Source organism: Actinia tenebrosa, unplaced genomic scaffold, assembly GCF_029948245.1.
Source record: "Actinia tenebrosa isolate PJP-AT-01 unplaced genomic scaffold, QUT_ActTen_1.0 PGA_scaffold15__27_contigs__length_11533743, whole genome shotgun sequence".
Classification (NCBI taxonomy): Eukaryota; Metazoa; Cnidaria; class Anthozoa; order Actiniaria; family Actiniidae; genus Actinia; species Actinia tenebrosa.
In genome coordinates, this window is record NW_028292575.1 from 1,293,438 (window position 1) to 1,309,403 (window position 15,966).

The 15,966-nt window shown below is 34.6% G+C and overlaps 1 protein-coding gene across 1 annotated transcript; it reads right to left on the minus strand.

The window, feature by feature from the left end:
* Nucleotides 1–7,242: 7,242 nt before the first annotated feature.
* Nucleotides 7,243–10,276, minus strand: LOC116298509 (uncharacterized). Its single transcript, XM_031707009.2, has one exon. The coding sequence runs from the start codon at nucleotides 8,981–8,983 to the stop codon at nucleotides 8,318–8,320; it is 666 nt and encodes a 221-aa protein (XP_031562869.1). The 5' UTR covers nucleotides 8,984–10,276; the 3' UTR covers nucleotides 7,243–8,317.
* Nucleotides 10,277–15,966: the final 5,690 nt, after the last annotated feature.

Here is a 15,966-nt window from a genome sequence, read left to right on the forward strand (position 1 = left end):
TCTTGTGGATTTTTTGTTGACGAGCCATTTTCTAACTAAAGGAAAACAAATTCAGCTATCAACTATCTTATCAATAGGAAAGTCAACCCAAAACATCTGTTCAATGCAAACAAAGAATATTTTAATCAAACCATCAGAACATGACCTCGGGATATGAATTAAGTGATATATATTCGTTCTGTCTAGCTCCATCACAAGTCAACAATATTCATCTGATGCACTTAATTCTGGCTCTATTTTTTTCTTAACAAAATTAAAGTGGTTGATTTTGAACTCATTTACTAATAGGCATGTAATAGTAGTAGTCTCGATCTTTCCTATTCTTGTTTTTATATGAAAAGAAAGTGAAGGGAACAATTATGAGAAAAAGAAATGGAGCAGTCAACTCACTAAATATGAAAATGAAAGGGAGTATGAAAAACATAAAAGAAAAAACTTGTAAAATGATAAAGAGTAGAGTAAAATGATGTAGGGTAGAGTAGGGTAGGGTAGGGTAGGGTTTTGTAGGGAAGGGAAGGGTAGGTAGGGTAGGGTAGGCCAGGGTAGAGTTAGTTTAGGATAGGGTAGAGTAGAGTTAAGTTAGGTTAATATTAGAGAACGGTAGTTTAGATGTAGTGTATTGTAGTGTAGTGTGGTGTGGTGTAGTGTAGTGTGGTGTGGTGTGGTGTGGTGTAGTGAAGTGTAGTAAAGTGTAGTGTAGTGTAGTGTACGTGTAGTTTAGATTAAAGTGTAGTGTGGTGTAGTGTAGTGTAGTGTAGTGTAGTGTAGTGTAGTGTAGTGTAGTGTAGTGTAGTGTAGTGGAGTGGAGTGGAGTGTAGTGGAGTGGAGTGGAGTGTAGTGGAGTGTAGTGGAGTGTAGTGGAGTGGAGTGGAGTGGAGTGGAGTGGAGTGGAGTGGAGTGGAGTGGAGTGGAGTGGAGTGGAGTGGAGTGGAGTGGAGTGGAGTGGAGTGGAGTGGAGTGGAGTGGGGTGGAGTGGAGTGGAGTGTTTTGTTGTGTAGTGTATTGCATGTAGTTGATTTGGAGCGAATTGAATATAGTAGCTAGGGTAACATAGAACATTTAAGTAAATGTCGAATTAAAGGAAAAAGGAGTTTCAATTCCATCCCTAATGATCCAATTTTTTCGTCAAGTTTATAGGATTAATGACCTAAAAAATAATTTTAATCTGATACAAATATCAATTTAATTTGCCTCTAATCTCATATATTAGAGCATCCAATCCATGGGACTTCTTCATCTCTTATAGAACTAATGCACGTCTTTTTCTTTCCCTTTGGGAAACCATTATCTTAAACCTACATTTTGTTGTTTCCAAGGGTGCCTGACGCCGATCCCCCGTCGCGAGCCAAAACTTTGTGACCAGAATATATAATTCGATTGATAAATTTCCCAGGTGAGGGTAAGTCATTATTCATCGAGTTGTGGCTTTACGGCTCTATATTTAGATGCTGATTGTTTTCATATTGATATATGATTGATGAACAAGTGGTTGGGATCAAGTATTGGTTTTATTAAGCTGTAGTTTGCATTGTGGCTTTTTTTATTGCCTCCGGCTCGACCTCTTTAGATGGCTGGTTGTGATGGGTCGTTGGAGCCGAGTTATTTTGGTGCACGGATTATTGTTTGGTTTTGATCAATTGCAGCTATACAATATACTCAATACTAAATGGAAGTGTTCAGTTTGAAGGAAGCTCGTAAGAAAAAAATATAAAGGATGAATCTAAGAGAGGTATTGCGTTAGAGGGGAAGGGGAAAAAAGATGAAAAAGGGAGAGAAAGAATAAAATTAATGAAAAAAAGAGAAATTAAAAGGAAAAATGCGAAAAAACAAAATTGAAGGAATTCGAAACTTGAATAAATCGGTGGATGCACGGATAGGTGGATAGATGGGTTAATGGATAAAGGAGTGGGTGGATGGATGGGTGGATGGGTGAATTGATAGATGGGTGGGTGGATGGATTGATGAGTGAATTGATGGATAGGTGACAGATGGCAGGGGTCGATTGGTTGGATGGAGGATGGATAGATGGATAGAAGGATGGATAGGTGGAGGGGTTTGGATCCTAAGTCTACAATCGAATAGTTCTAGTACTCGAGTTTTAAATATTCTAAGCGACAATGACAGAGGCCTGAGATAATCCGAAGTCTTCAGAGAGCGTTGCCACATCTTACATGAGTAGAAAAGAAAGCCTTCAGTGCATGTGAATGGCCATGATTATAAAAGTATTCATTTGAACTTTGGTTAAAAACATTGAGGAAAACTGTGCAAGGATTTTGTGAATTTACAGTGATTGAATAGCTCAAAATAGCTCTTAGTGGCCAAATCTTAGCTACCGAAATTTTCAGGCGCAAATCGATGAGTAACTCGAAACCTATTTCCTCGAATCTTGTTATATGTTAATCAAAGTATCCCGCTAGCACAAAAAAAGAAAATTAGCCGACCTATTATCTCTTCAAAGTCATATCCTGTGGTGTTCTTCATAACCTTCGTATTTTGCATTGTTAATCGCATGGGGGAGTATGTCAAAAGACTACTACACCTTATTGAGCACTTACGAGTCCTTCCTTTAAACTTCTAGAAAAATACGCTTGAAATTATTATTGGATGAAGGCAATTAATTGGTAATTGCGCGAACATTCGCTCGATGGATGGACGCGGAAAAAGACGAGAAATATAATTAATGGCAGAACGATATAGGATGACTCGAGTAAAATATCTCAGTGGTGATATATACTTTTATACCAAAGGGATGATTTAAAAAGTAGCATAATAGCCAAGATGGGAAAGGTGCTGAATAAGAGACACCAGTTGTTATATGCATATAAAACTTGAATAAGAGTGGACGCCCTATAATTTGCAGCAATACATATCGATGCGTGATGAAAAAAAAAAAAAAAAAAAAAAAAAAAAAGGAAAAAAAGAAAAAAAGCAGTTTGATATAATAAAAGCTAAAAGCTGAAAACTTTTTTGTTTCCTTATACACTCTGTAAAAAATACGGGGGACTTCGTTTAGCCAAACAGCATTGTTTCGTCTGAAATATCTAAAGCACAGAAATAAATTGCAAGAAAAAACTAGGGCGCCAATACTAAGAAAATTATAGACGCTAATAAAATATATTCTACTATGGAATATCTAAGTAAAGTACTCTTCAAACGATTTGTAGTGTAAGTGGAAGAAGTATTTACTAAGTTATAAATAACTTTATACGAAGTCTTTTCAATAGGAGCAAAGCTTATCTTCTTGTTCATATAACCGAGTGTTTTTGCCCTGGCGCTGTCGATGTAAGGATCTTAGCGGGAGATATTTTTTTCCAATTCTAGATTTTTTAATGGATATTTGAACGAATTGGAGGCTTCACTCCGCCTTGTTTGTGATCGTGTTGACTTACCGCCTTGCACGGTACGCGCTTGAAACTGAAAATTCGTCTCGAATTTCATCAATAAAACCTTGGTGGAATACTTATACTTGTAGGAAATTTACTCGCCGAAGATGGTAAAAAAAAAGAGGGGTATGAAAACAGAGTACTAAAAGAGAGAAAGAGAGAGAGAGAGAAGAAAGGAAAAGGAAAAGAATAACTAAGAGAAAGAAGGGAAATGACCAAAAAGTTGGATGTTAGCAAATCAAAGAAAAAGAAAAATGAAATGAGATAGGAAAAGGAAAAGAATAAAGAAAAAAAGAGAAAAGAAAAAGAAAAAAAATTATAGAAATAGAAAAAAAAAATAAAAAAATAAAAAAAAAAATAAAAAAAAAAAAGGGAAGAAAACGAAGAGAGAAAAAACGATACAATATAGTCAAATGAATGTTATGGCATTTTCACATAAGGATTTATCAATAACTATTTATAATAATAAAATAATTAAGAATTCACACGAGCTTGCATCACGGCCTACGATGCGGTAGACCGCTTAAGAATAAAATTTCTAAGCATTCTGCAAAATTTCCCGTTCGATTTGAATACTACAATATCTCGGTTAAACGCGATACCTACTAATGGAAGGCTCAAGTTAAAGCACTATGATTAAATGGCGGCTGCAATCATTGAATTTTGAGGTCAATTCGACTGGAATTAGATCGAACGTGAAATATCGATTCCATCATGCAAACTGATGGTCATGCCACTCTTATTTAAATTCTTCTGAGCTCATTTATTTCTTTAATCTTTCAGTTATTTTAAATGGATGGGATATTCTAATCTAAGAAAACAAGTCAAAAAGAAAAAGGGAGGGGAGAGATGGTATTCGTTTGTTCCAAAGGAACTCGATATTTGAAGTGATAAAATAATAGAAAGGGTTATTGTGAAAGTGAGATTCAACAAGGGAGGGGAAAATTAACGAGGGAGGGGAGAGATAGTATTAGTTTGTTCCAAGGAATTGAACTCGAAATTTGAGGAGATAAAATAATAGTAAGTGTGATTTAAATAGGTGAGGATATCTTATAGGATGAGGCCGGAAAAACAGTACGTACTTTCCTTGAAAATGGGCAAGTTAATAGACGGTGTAGGATATAGAGAATGCCAACTCGCTGGATCAAGTGTCGACCAGATTTTTTTACTGTGCGAGAAAAATGGAAAGAGATAAAAGGAAGAAATTGGAGGAGAAAATAATTGAGGAAAACACTTGCCCTTCTACTATTTTAAGAGTGATTATTTTGAATTTTTTCTCTAAATTAATGAAGGTATAAGAGCGAGCTGTAGACAAAAAATGCCGTGTTATCATATTGCGTTTTTATGCAGGGCCGACTGAGATTTTTGAGCACGTTCTAGAAGGATACCAAATATGATAAATGCAAAATGCTTTTATCTTATTTAAGGCCTTCAAGTATCCTCGATAAAGACTAATTTTAAGAAAAATAGGCGTACAAAGGTCTCGACATTACTGAAGAAATCTTGCTGCAGACACTATAGTTAAAAAATATTTTAAAAAGCCGTATTATATAGTTTTCTAGTCGCTTTTTTCGGAAGGAAAAAATCAGGAAAAACGAACCGACAGAATTTAAGGCTCGCTAAGAAACCTCATCGTTTGTTGGAACGGCTAGAATAAATATACTCTTATTTGAACCAAGTATTTCAATTATTTTCATCCAGAAATGTTCCAGAAATTCGAAAAAAAAATCTTAATTCCTTTTTCGCGCGGAAAAAAGAACACAAAGGGACTTGCCACTTAAGATATTGGACTTTCTTTTAAAAATAATTGAAAAATGTGGGCTTTATTAGTTATATGGATATATATTAATTTAATTTACTTTAGGATAGAAAGAAGTATTACCCACTCTCCCCTAAAATTCCCCGACCTACCCCTCCCCCTTCCAGAAAGAAGAAATGCTACCATGAAACTTAAGAGCACCTTTGGGGCGACCTTATAAATGCAGACCTCATATCAGACTCTCGGCACCAGAAATAATTTCCCATCTATTTGATGTGATTTTTCTTGTTAGAAGGTTCCGGTATAAGCTTTTTCTTTTTCTTTTTTCTTTTTCTTTTTCTTGATTTTTTCTTTTTCTTTTTCTTTCTTTCTTTCTTTCTTTCTTTCTTTCTTTCTTTCTTTCTTTCTTTCTTTCTTTTTTTTTTTTTTGAGCGAAGAGGGAAAATTGCTACTATTTACTCTTCAATCACTCGCGAATGCTCAGAATATAGCATAAATCCAAAAAATGTCCAAAGAAAAATAAAGTTATATATAAGAAAAAAAAAAAAAAAAAAAGAAAGAAAGAAAAAGAGAGCCAGAAAGCACTGGAAAATATCTTATTTATCTTGACATGAGAGAAAAAGTGGTCTTTTTTGGTTTTGAATTCAAAAAAATGTGAGGTCTCAAATTTCACAAAAGGTTTGGATTTTGCATAATAATCATTCAGATATTTTTTCTTCTCTTCTTTTTTTCTCTGGATTTCCGCTCTCAATTAGCTTACCGATCAATCCATATCTCTGTTTTCCACTTTTATACTTTGCCCTTTCATATACAGATTCAAGGGTTTTATTTCGGGGAATACCTGATTGAAACGATAGTGAAAGGGGGGCATTTCCTTATCTATGGATAAGACTCTCATATGGCAAAAGAATAACATTCGCTACATAAAGAAAAAGCGCTACCCAAACCATTTTCTCCCTCTATACTAATATATGATATAAATCGGATAATTGTAAATTGAAAAATAAATAAAATCAATCGACGTTTGAGCAAAAGGCTATTCAATTATTTTGTTATTTTGTTGTTGTTGTTTCAATTTTTGTTATCTCTTTGACTTGAACGCTATCCATGATCGAGAAATTAAAAAAGGGCAATACTTTTCTGTGCTAGTTATACTTATTTTACTTTTTAATCAATTGCTTTACCCTTTACTATCGGATTTGTAAAGCAACTAAATAGGCATTAAGTGGAAAATAAAATAAAAAAATTTCTTCAAAATTTACCACTGTTGTGGTTCAAGATATGAGCTAATTCAAGTGATTGATCAAAATCACACAGAAAGGTCGTATTTAGAATGATTTTGCCCGTAGGACAGTTTTTTACTATCGAGCGAATCAGAGACGTGCCCTAATCCGCGGCCCTCTTATCATCAAGAGGAAGAAATAGTTTCTTCTTTAAACAATAAAGAAGGCAAAATCCGGCAAGCTCTGGATTGGAGATGACGGAGAGCCAAACTTACTTAAATGAAAGGAACGATGACTTCTACATGATATTGAGTCCAAATTGTCGAGTCGATGAGATTTCGACTTGCTGTCGGAGTCAGTGATGACATTACTAATGACACCCATGCCAAAACAAAGAATTCTCAATTTCGTTTGGCTTCATGAACTGATGTTCATGTTTATTCGGGTTGCTTTATTCGTGTTTCATCTCCTCTGAATCCAACCTTTCAATGCTCAGGGCTAAAACGCTTTCAATAAACAACTCCACTTATAAATGAAGTCAAAATCCTTTGAAAACATTTTTGGAATAAACTAAAAAAAAAAAAACAAAACAATTCACGTTCAGAACTTAAACATTTTCTTGTATTAATATTTGCGTCGAGTTCTGATAATAAGTGCTTCGAACTTGAAAGCTGGTTGACGCTCGACGTGGTTTAATTCCAATTTTTTGAGAGAGATTTTGTTGTATTAAAAATTAGAATTACCAGTTTAACTCACTCTGAAAAAAAATAAGCAGTTCAGTCATTAAAACAAAATCCTCTTTTTAGCGGAGGATTTCTGGAATTTTTTTCTAGTAATGTGTACTTTAGAATTTATTCCACAAACACAAAAAACACACTTTGTATTGTATTTTATCGCTTTTATTTCGTATAATTGAAGCAAGCAATCCATGCCCTTTTTGTAGCGGCAATGGAAATGATTTTATGTATTTGACAATCACTTAAATGGGTTTTAGAAAGTTTGAGATTTTTAGTACAATAAACGTCCAAATAGCGCCCATCATTCCAAAGATGAACGCCTATATCACTATTTACACTTGTATTATTATTTTTTTCTTCTCAAAGAGCTGAGAGAACTAGAAATTTCCTAACAATGTCCAAATATTTCCTGAATAAGAAGAGTAACCAGAATCAATTTTCTCTGGAATAAAATAAACTCTCCCAAATTATTATTTCATGGAATGAATAACAAACCAAAATGCAGGTCTCTGTTATATTTAAAGGACTAGTCAATTATATTTTCTTCTAAATAAAGTTATTAATATAATATACTTTTATACTTCAGAATATTTTTTTTGGCTCAATCTGCCGCATTCAATATATGCGTTCCAAGATACTTCTTTATAAATTGATAAATTGTGATATATTTATATATACGACGTTATTTTTGGGATTAGTTGGCAATGATTTGACACAAATTTGCAGGCAAATTCGAGAAATATTTTCGTAACATTTTCTTCTTTGTAAACAAAAAAGAAATTTTACTGCGATAACAGTTTAAATGGCGTTTTGAAAAAAAAAATCACAATTTTGAATTATTACACACCCAAATATCCATGGGAAGGGACTGAATTTTGGCTAAAGATATTAGGCAGAAAAGCTCTGCTTAGAATTTTGGAAAATTATGACAAGTTCTAAAAAAAATGCGGAGTTTCATTTTTTTCTTGCCAGAATATTTTGATGGAATGGGTCATTTCTTTGTTTTTCTTTTTGACGTTTGAGTCGGACTTTGTCTGTCATAAAACTGTCAGGGATCGTACGAACACACTAGGGAGGTCTAAAAAACCGTTTTTTAAAGATGTAAATTTGTTCTTTGCTGAATAAACGCAAAACGTTGACAGACACACAAATTTTTCCTCAATTAGAAGGAAGGCTGAACAATCCAATTCTGATTATTAAGCGTTTTAGGCAAGTTTATACCTTAGCTTGCATTTTATTCCCATTCTTGTTTCTTGGGCAATATTTGATGGTGTGGGAATCATTTCCCGATGCTTTGCACAATGGGCAGGTATAAGCTCGTAGAATCGGGCAAGTAGTGTTGCCATCAGCATCTTTCAGCACATGACTCGAGTAAACTTTCTTGGTTTCGCCGTTATTTCTGCAAAAGACGCAAACATTGGCGTTGCGGTTTTTCTTGTTTTCGCGGTTTTTTCGATTTCTGGCTACAGTATCAATGTCAGTTCGTTTTAAGTTTGTTAGAGACCTGGTCGACAGCGTGCTGCCAGGCGCAAGCGATGATCCAACAGCTTTTGAAGTAAAATGGTTTTCCAATTTCAGGTCGAACTCTGCGCTGATTCCACTGGATCCTGAACTAGAGATGGAATCACGATCTGAGCCAATGCTGTCTCCTCGGGATCGATTGTACGTAAACTTATAGAATTTCTCAAGTTCATTGGCGTCCTCATCACAAAGAGTAGTGTTCTTTACCAAATGGCTCAAGCCAAAGTAGTCACGAAAGAGATGGAACTCCGTGGAATCTGCTAAGCCAGATTTTAAAGCTTGAATGCTGTTGTCATTGAGTGCTCCATTGCTTCCGAATATATCCCCGTTATAAAAGACACTCAGCATTTCATCTCCCATATTTTCTCTTGAACCTTGCACAGTAAATGTTACGGGTTGCTGTATTGTGTCAGTGTGTTCTTCACTTCTGTTTGATTCCTGCCTTTGACAGGCAAAGATCGTTGTTGGCGCACTCTTCAAGAAGTTCGCTCTTCCTCGCGGGCGAGTCAAACTGAGACATCAACCAAAACACTAAGAGCTGCTTTAAGTGCGAGCTCACTCGATTAACGCAGGTTGGGACCCAGTTATGCTCCCTTTTAACCCAAGACAGCTGGCCACAGTGCTCTTGCAAATGGCTTTGTCAGTCAATCACCAGCGCGTGAATACCTTTCAAAAAAGACGCGCAGAGCAAGTATAAAGAGCGCCTATACACATGTGGCACTATTGTTGGTTCTAAAATGGATTATCGAATTAACCAATCACGGGGAACCTTGCATGAGTGCTATGACCATCGGCAGCGTGTTTGGTGCGAGACAAAAAAAAAAGTGTTTCCTAAAGCGAAAGAAAAATCCGTACGTTTATTGGACAAAAGGATCTCAGTGTCAAACGAAAGCATGTTCTGAACGTTAATCGCATCTTAGAATAATTTAGAGTGCTATTAGAGAATTTCTGAGAGACAAAACAAGAACAGTATACGTAAGTGAAGTGAGTAACATTGAAAATAGGTCAGTGAAAAATCCTCCTAGATTTTTTATTCGAGTGCTATAGACTAGTACACCAATGCACGATAATATGGTGCCGTCGATATCATCAACGACAGGGCAAAAAATCAGCATGCCGTGAAAACAAACAAGAATAACAACAATGCATTAATGTTGGACTCGGTGCTTCGAGCTTGTATACATTTGAGGAGCCAAACCACATCGATCAAGATCCTTTAATCATTTTACCCAACAACAACACTGTTGTTCATTTGTTAAAGTTCATAGCCCACATAAAATATTACAAATTTCACATTCAATTGTCTTGTTTTTTGGCTGATGTCCTTAGAATCCGAGGATCGGGAACCGGAGTTCAGTTCTTGCCGGTATGAAAGAAATAAAGACAAATTGCATGAATTCATGCTGTGTCCATCTGAATATTTCTTTCCGGCCACAGAACACTTAGGCCACATTCAAAGTTTCGAACATGAGAAATAAATAGAAAAATTCCAGGTGCTATATATGTAAATAAACTCGTCCAACAATCGACTATAGTGCTCCATTCAAAGTTCTTTTTCAAATAAGACTTAATTTACAATTACTTACAAAGCGAATATAATATTCTTCGCTCAGTATCGCGAATGGTGCCCATGAACTCTACCGAGCTACACACAGGTTTATGCGTTTAAATCGTCAAATAAGTTCTACTTCTTAAATCGTATATGAAGTGGTTTCCTATTAGGAAAAAATATACTTGGAATTTCGGGATGCAAGTGAAAAACTTGACATACATAAAAGCTTTTTTTGGAACGGTTTAGGTGTCCTCAGGTCACCACTATCTTCAATTGCATATATTATTCATATTTTGGTATTTTTCCCTTCAGGACACTAGAATAATAATAAGTATTCAACACTACTTTTCTCATTTCCGTACTTAGGAAAAATAAGCCTAACGAAGTAAGACAATTTCCAAACAATTCATCAAACTTAGCAATTCCCATGATGAATCCCTTCCAACTCGCACAAGTGAGCTACTGTGAAGAACATATCAAATTAACCCAATCGAAAAAGGCCGACAACATGAAAAAAATCGTAGTTAAAGCACTGCTAAGGGCTGAGTTTCTAAGGTTCGAAGCCCGCCTCAAATACAATATAAATATCGGTTTTAAAAAATATAACAACACATTTGCGATTCTTGAAAAAATTCACTAAGTGAATCCAAACTTTGGGTTTAAAATGATATTGACAAAAAGCAAAATAAAAGACCCTCAAATATAGGTTTAAATTTAAGGATCAATATTTCTTTTTTATAATTAAGTATGGTTTCAAATTGTAATTCTTGTGTGAAGTAAGAAGTCAAAATATTTTTTTTTTGCAGTGGTGTTGAACATAGGAGGTGTGGGGATGAAATATTCGTGCTTCTTAAACATCTTACAACGCTAGCTATATCAAGCAAAATGGTCTGGAAGATCACATTTTTCTTAAACTAAAGACCTTTGGAAAATCCTACATAATCTCATATTAAAACCCTAGTTAGCGTGACAAATGTTTTTTTTTTTTTGACGAAAACATGTATTTTTGGCGAATCATTACGTATATAACAAAATCTAATTTATCACATTTTGACAGTTTGAGGAGGTTTTGAAACGCTTTCAATCCCAACTGCATGGAAAGAATCATTTGTGTTGTTTTTGATGGTGAGGCTATCTCAGTTATTGTTGTATTGCTTTTATGGTTTTCATCCGGTACTCTCAAAACACTAAAATTCAAAATTCAAACGCTAAATTGGTCTCGGAGATAATGAGAGCTGAGACGAATGATTTTAGCGATTTTATCAGTGAGTATTTCAGTCAAAGCTGAGCATGAAAAATACTTCAACGAGTTTGTTCTTAATACCCTTTTAAAAATATATTTAGGGTTTGAACAAAGAACTTTTATAAAAAGGTCAATGAATAATGAGCGCAGTTGGAAGAAAATCTGTCCAAAATTAAGCTTCATTTTCGTTTTGCTGTCAAGCCCTAAGTTTTGTCAGGGTGCGCTTTCTTTTATCAAGAAGGTAAATAAAGTAGATAATAAATAAACCACATGGCTACTTATTGTATTGCACTGTTTAGTACTCAATGGTTGGTCAATTTTAGGTGAAAAAAGTCACGCCAAGTCATGCAACACCACGCGAGACCTTTCGAGTCACATATTACCAAACATCTGTCTCGGCATAGGTACCATCTCATCAGATAAGTAAAACTCGATGGAACCAATACGAATGGATAAAACTTTAAGTCCTAGATCTTGGATATTTTAAGATTGACATTTTAGATAACCAAGGACTTGGAAACGTCGATATATTTTATCTTAAAAAAAGTTGAAGTGAGTGACCAGTTTTTAAACTTTAAAGCAGATGAACAAAGGAAGTTTTGTTAAGCCGGTACATCGGTGTATTGATAGAGTGAATTCAAAGCAGAGAAGACGAAGAGATTAACCGGCATCTAAACAGCGTTCTAATCTCTCGTCTCTATCTCGTCTTTCTCCCTCTCTCCTTCTATCTCCTTTGAATATCTGTTACGAATAAATTACGGGAAAAAAAAAAAAAAAAAAAAAAAAAAAAGGCGACGAAATAAGGTACAGCAAGAAGAAATAAATTTGTACAATAGATAAAAAAACACCACACAAAATAAAAGAAAAAAAGAAAAAGAAAAAGAAAAAAAAAAGAAAGAAAGAAAGAAAAAAGGAAACTTCATTTTAATCACATAAAACTTTAAACATTAAGAAAACTAAAGCCGTGTATATACGATTGAAATACAAGCTGTAGTGTTATGACGTGAGCGAGTGCTAAAGAAATTTGGTTAAATATCGCATGTCCTTTTTCAATTCGTTCTTTTAGCTTCCCAAGAGCATAAGCCACTTCTGATGATTTGGGTAGCACTAAGCTACAATTATCAGGAAGGCGGCAAAAAATTTCCGCGTTGATAACAAATTGCTTCAAGTCATTAACTAGTTAGAACAGTGGTCAAGTAGCTTGCACAATTAAACGTCCTGTGTATTTGAAATACCTTAAATATTAAGTGTTAAGACATTAAAACGCATGTTCTCAGCTGATTGAACGATATGTTACTGTTGATTAGACATGACTTGTTTTGTTTGCTACCAGCTGTATGATTAAATGACAAAAAAATTAACTGACATTTCTTTTGCTTGAAATAGAAATGATGGAGGACCAAAGATGGATACCGTAGGCACACCATAGTGACTTTTTGTTTGCCGTGTGATCGATATGGTACCGTTGATTAGGAAACAACCTGCTTGTTTGGTTCCAGCTTGCTGATCAAATCATTGAAAGTTATCTAACCGGTTTTTTTTTTATTTGATGAAACGATTAAGGGCCAAAAATGGATCTCGTAGGCACACCCTAGCATTATATAACACCTCTAAGCCTAGTGCTTTGAGATTATTAACTAATAACGAATGCTAAGGGATATATTACAGCGGCAATTGAGAATATACAAGAGAATAAGCGATAACCGAACTCACTAGCAAGCGCGTGGGAGCTGTGAAGCCGAAAAGGACCAATAATAGATCTGTGTGGAATACCGTTTCTTGCTCCGAAACCAATTTTTGGTTAGGCCTAGATCTCTTTTAAATTGCTTTGAAACATGATAAAATTTAGAGTCTAAAATAATTCAAGTTAAATTAAATTAAATTAGCACAAGTCGATGAAATTTGAAAAACGGACCAAAGATAGACCTCTTTAGCACACATTTTGCTCATACGTTTTCAGGATTAGCTCGAAACAAATCCCTGTAAAATAAATCTAAATGTTTCACAGTTATTTAGATAAATAGAAGCTGGATAAGAGTTCAAACCCGGTATTCCGCGTCGATTAAGAATCTGTCTAAGGACTGAATATAGATCTCGGGCAAACCCGTTGCATAATAGTGTCGAGGTTGGTTTTCAACCAAATCTCTGTAAAATACACCTATATTATATACATGTATTTAGATGAATAGAAGCTGAATAAGAATTCAAAACCGATCATCGTCGATTAAAAATTATTTAAGAAAAACCTTTGAAGTGACAGCACTTAGAACTACTCTGATTGGATAGCGGTGTTTACTGAATGACGACAGCTGTGCAAAAGATATTAGACCAAAGCGCTAACATGAAATCCTTTTTGTATAGAGAGACATTGTTCACTATAGTTTAGTATTTGATTCAACTTGGATAGATAATTAGCAAAACGTTCACTGGCAGACGTGGGATTTTTGGTCATATGGACCGGAGTATGATAAAGCTTATAACCAAACATGTATTTTACGAATACGTTTTATATGTTTGAATATTTATAAGTCGGTTGACTTAGCAATTAATGAATTAAAAATATATGGTCTTGAAATGACCCGTGATAATTCTGCGCTAAACATACACCTTGGTATCAGTCATCGATAAAAAGGGATTTACAATTCTATACTTAAAAAAATAGAACAATGTACGAGTACACTTGATAAATGAAATGACAAGGGAGAGTGAGAAAGGAAGGAAGGAAATTAAGAGGAAAGAAAAAAGAACTCCCAAAAAGAGCTAAAGATAAATAAAGAAAAGAAAAGAAAGTAAAAATTTCCGAAAGAAATATTCATCGAGAAAGCACTATTACTAACAAATCAGAGGCTTGAATTTCTCTTAATAAGTTATATGAATGAATACATTTTCTTCTTATTTCTGTAAACTATACAACATTGTAACAAGAAACCTCGCAATTCAAATTTTCAATTTATCTTTATAACAGCGGATAAAAAAGAACACAGTTTAGTCGTTGTTTTTAGTCGTTGCAAATTTTCAATTTATCTTTATAACAGCGGATAAAAAAGAACACAGTTAGTTTAGTCGTTGTTTTTAGTCGTTGCAAATTTTCAATTTATCTTTATGACAGCGGATAAAAAAGAACACAGTTAGTTTAGTCGTTATTTTTTCTTCCATGGAAATCAAGCGCAATGAGTTACTTTATGGCGGCACTAAAATGACAAGTTCCACCTTAGCGAAATGAAGTGCATCATTTAATCATTGGAGCCAAGGTTTTCATATCCCATTAAAAAACCTGCTAAATAATAACACAATCACTCAATCTACAGGGAGAATCAATCCGTCTGGGTAATGAAGAAGGTATCCACGGTGAACATTTAGTGACTTAGCCGAGCTCATATCTGGTTAATAATCTTTGAGGTCAATTTAGAACGACTTCCCATGTCTGTATAGCTTCCAGTATTCAGAATTATCAAGCGATTTTACTTTAAAATTGTACTTCCATTCGCGCATTGTGTATTATATAAAGACAACAGAAAGCTTTCATTTGTCATTTGAGTATAAATTATTCAAAGCCCACATGGAATAATTAGAATAAATAGACCGAATAAAGGCAACATTTGGTCGTTTGAATATTGGTCTCAGCGCTGGGCTATTTTATGAATTAAGATTTCGGGGGACGAAATTAGACCCGAATTTAACCCCAGGATGTATTCACAGCCATCATCTAAAGCCCGCACTAGAGCCATGATGAAGTAGTTCTTCAGGATTAAGACATTTCCTTTTATCTAAGACTCTTCGCTTCCGCATCGAGAAATCCTCTTTTTGTCTACAAATTTGCCTTAAATATACCATAAATAAGAGCTCAATACTAGGTTGTCCTTCAAGAGAAATAATAAAGAGCTATCGACATAAGTTGTAGTAACTAGGACTTACATTCAAAATGTCACTGTTAATTTTATCCAACGCACTTCAATAAGCGGGTATGTTTTGCAAGTAAATACATTCAACATGGCTACGACTGTCTGGCGTCCCTTTTGTCAGTTGTTTTTTCATTGAAACTCTGATATTAAATATATCAAGCGGTTAAGATTTATTGTTGACGAGAAAGAAAAAGCTAAGCCAAAACCTCTTTGCTATAAGATAAATATTCCAATAAGAAAATAGAATTATTTATGACTGGGATGACGTTTTTATTTCTTGATTACTGCTCAAGATTCAAAGTCACCAAAATAGACAACGGATATAAATTGGGATATAAACCATACTGAAGCATTGCCAAAGGTATCTCTCGAACCCTAAAGCTTTAGAACTTCAGTTTTTCCCCTGAACACCTTTCAGAGATATTTTATACTATTTACAGAATGAATGAGTATGTTTAAGCTTGCATTTGTATAATTATTTAACAGTTGTTAATTTTCAATTGAAAAAGCTAACGGATACTAAAATCTTGTACGCAAAACATTTAATTAATTTTATAAGTGTGTTTTATAGGCAAAATGTTGTTATATCGTTGAAGGTGTTTATATATGTGAAGCGATCTCCCCTGGTTAATACAAAAGAGAAAAT

What these genes read in the sequence shown, in the direction of transcription:
- LOC116298509 (XM_031707009.2), bottom strand. Translation starts at nt 8,983, where the DNA reads ATGGGAGATGAAATGCTGAGTGTCTTTTATAACGGGGATATATTCGGA.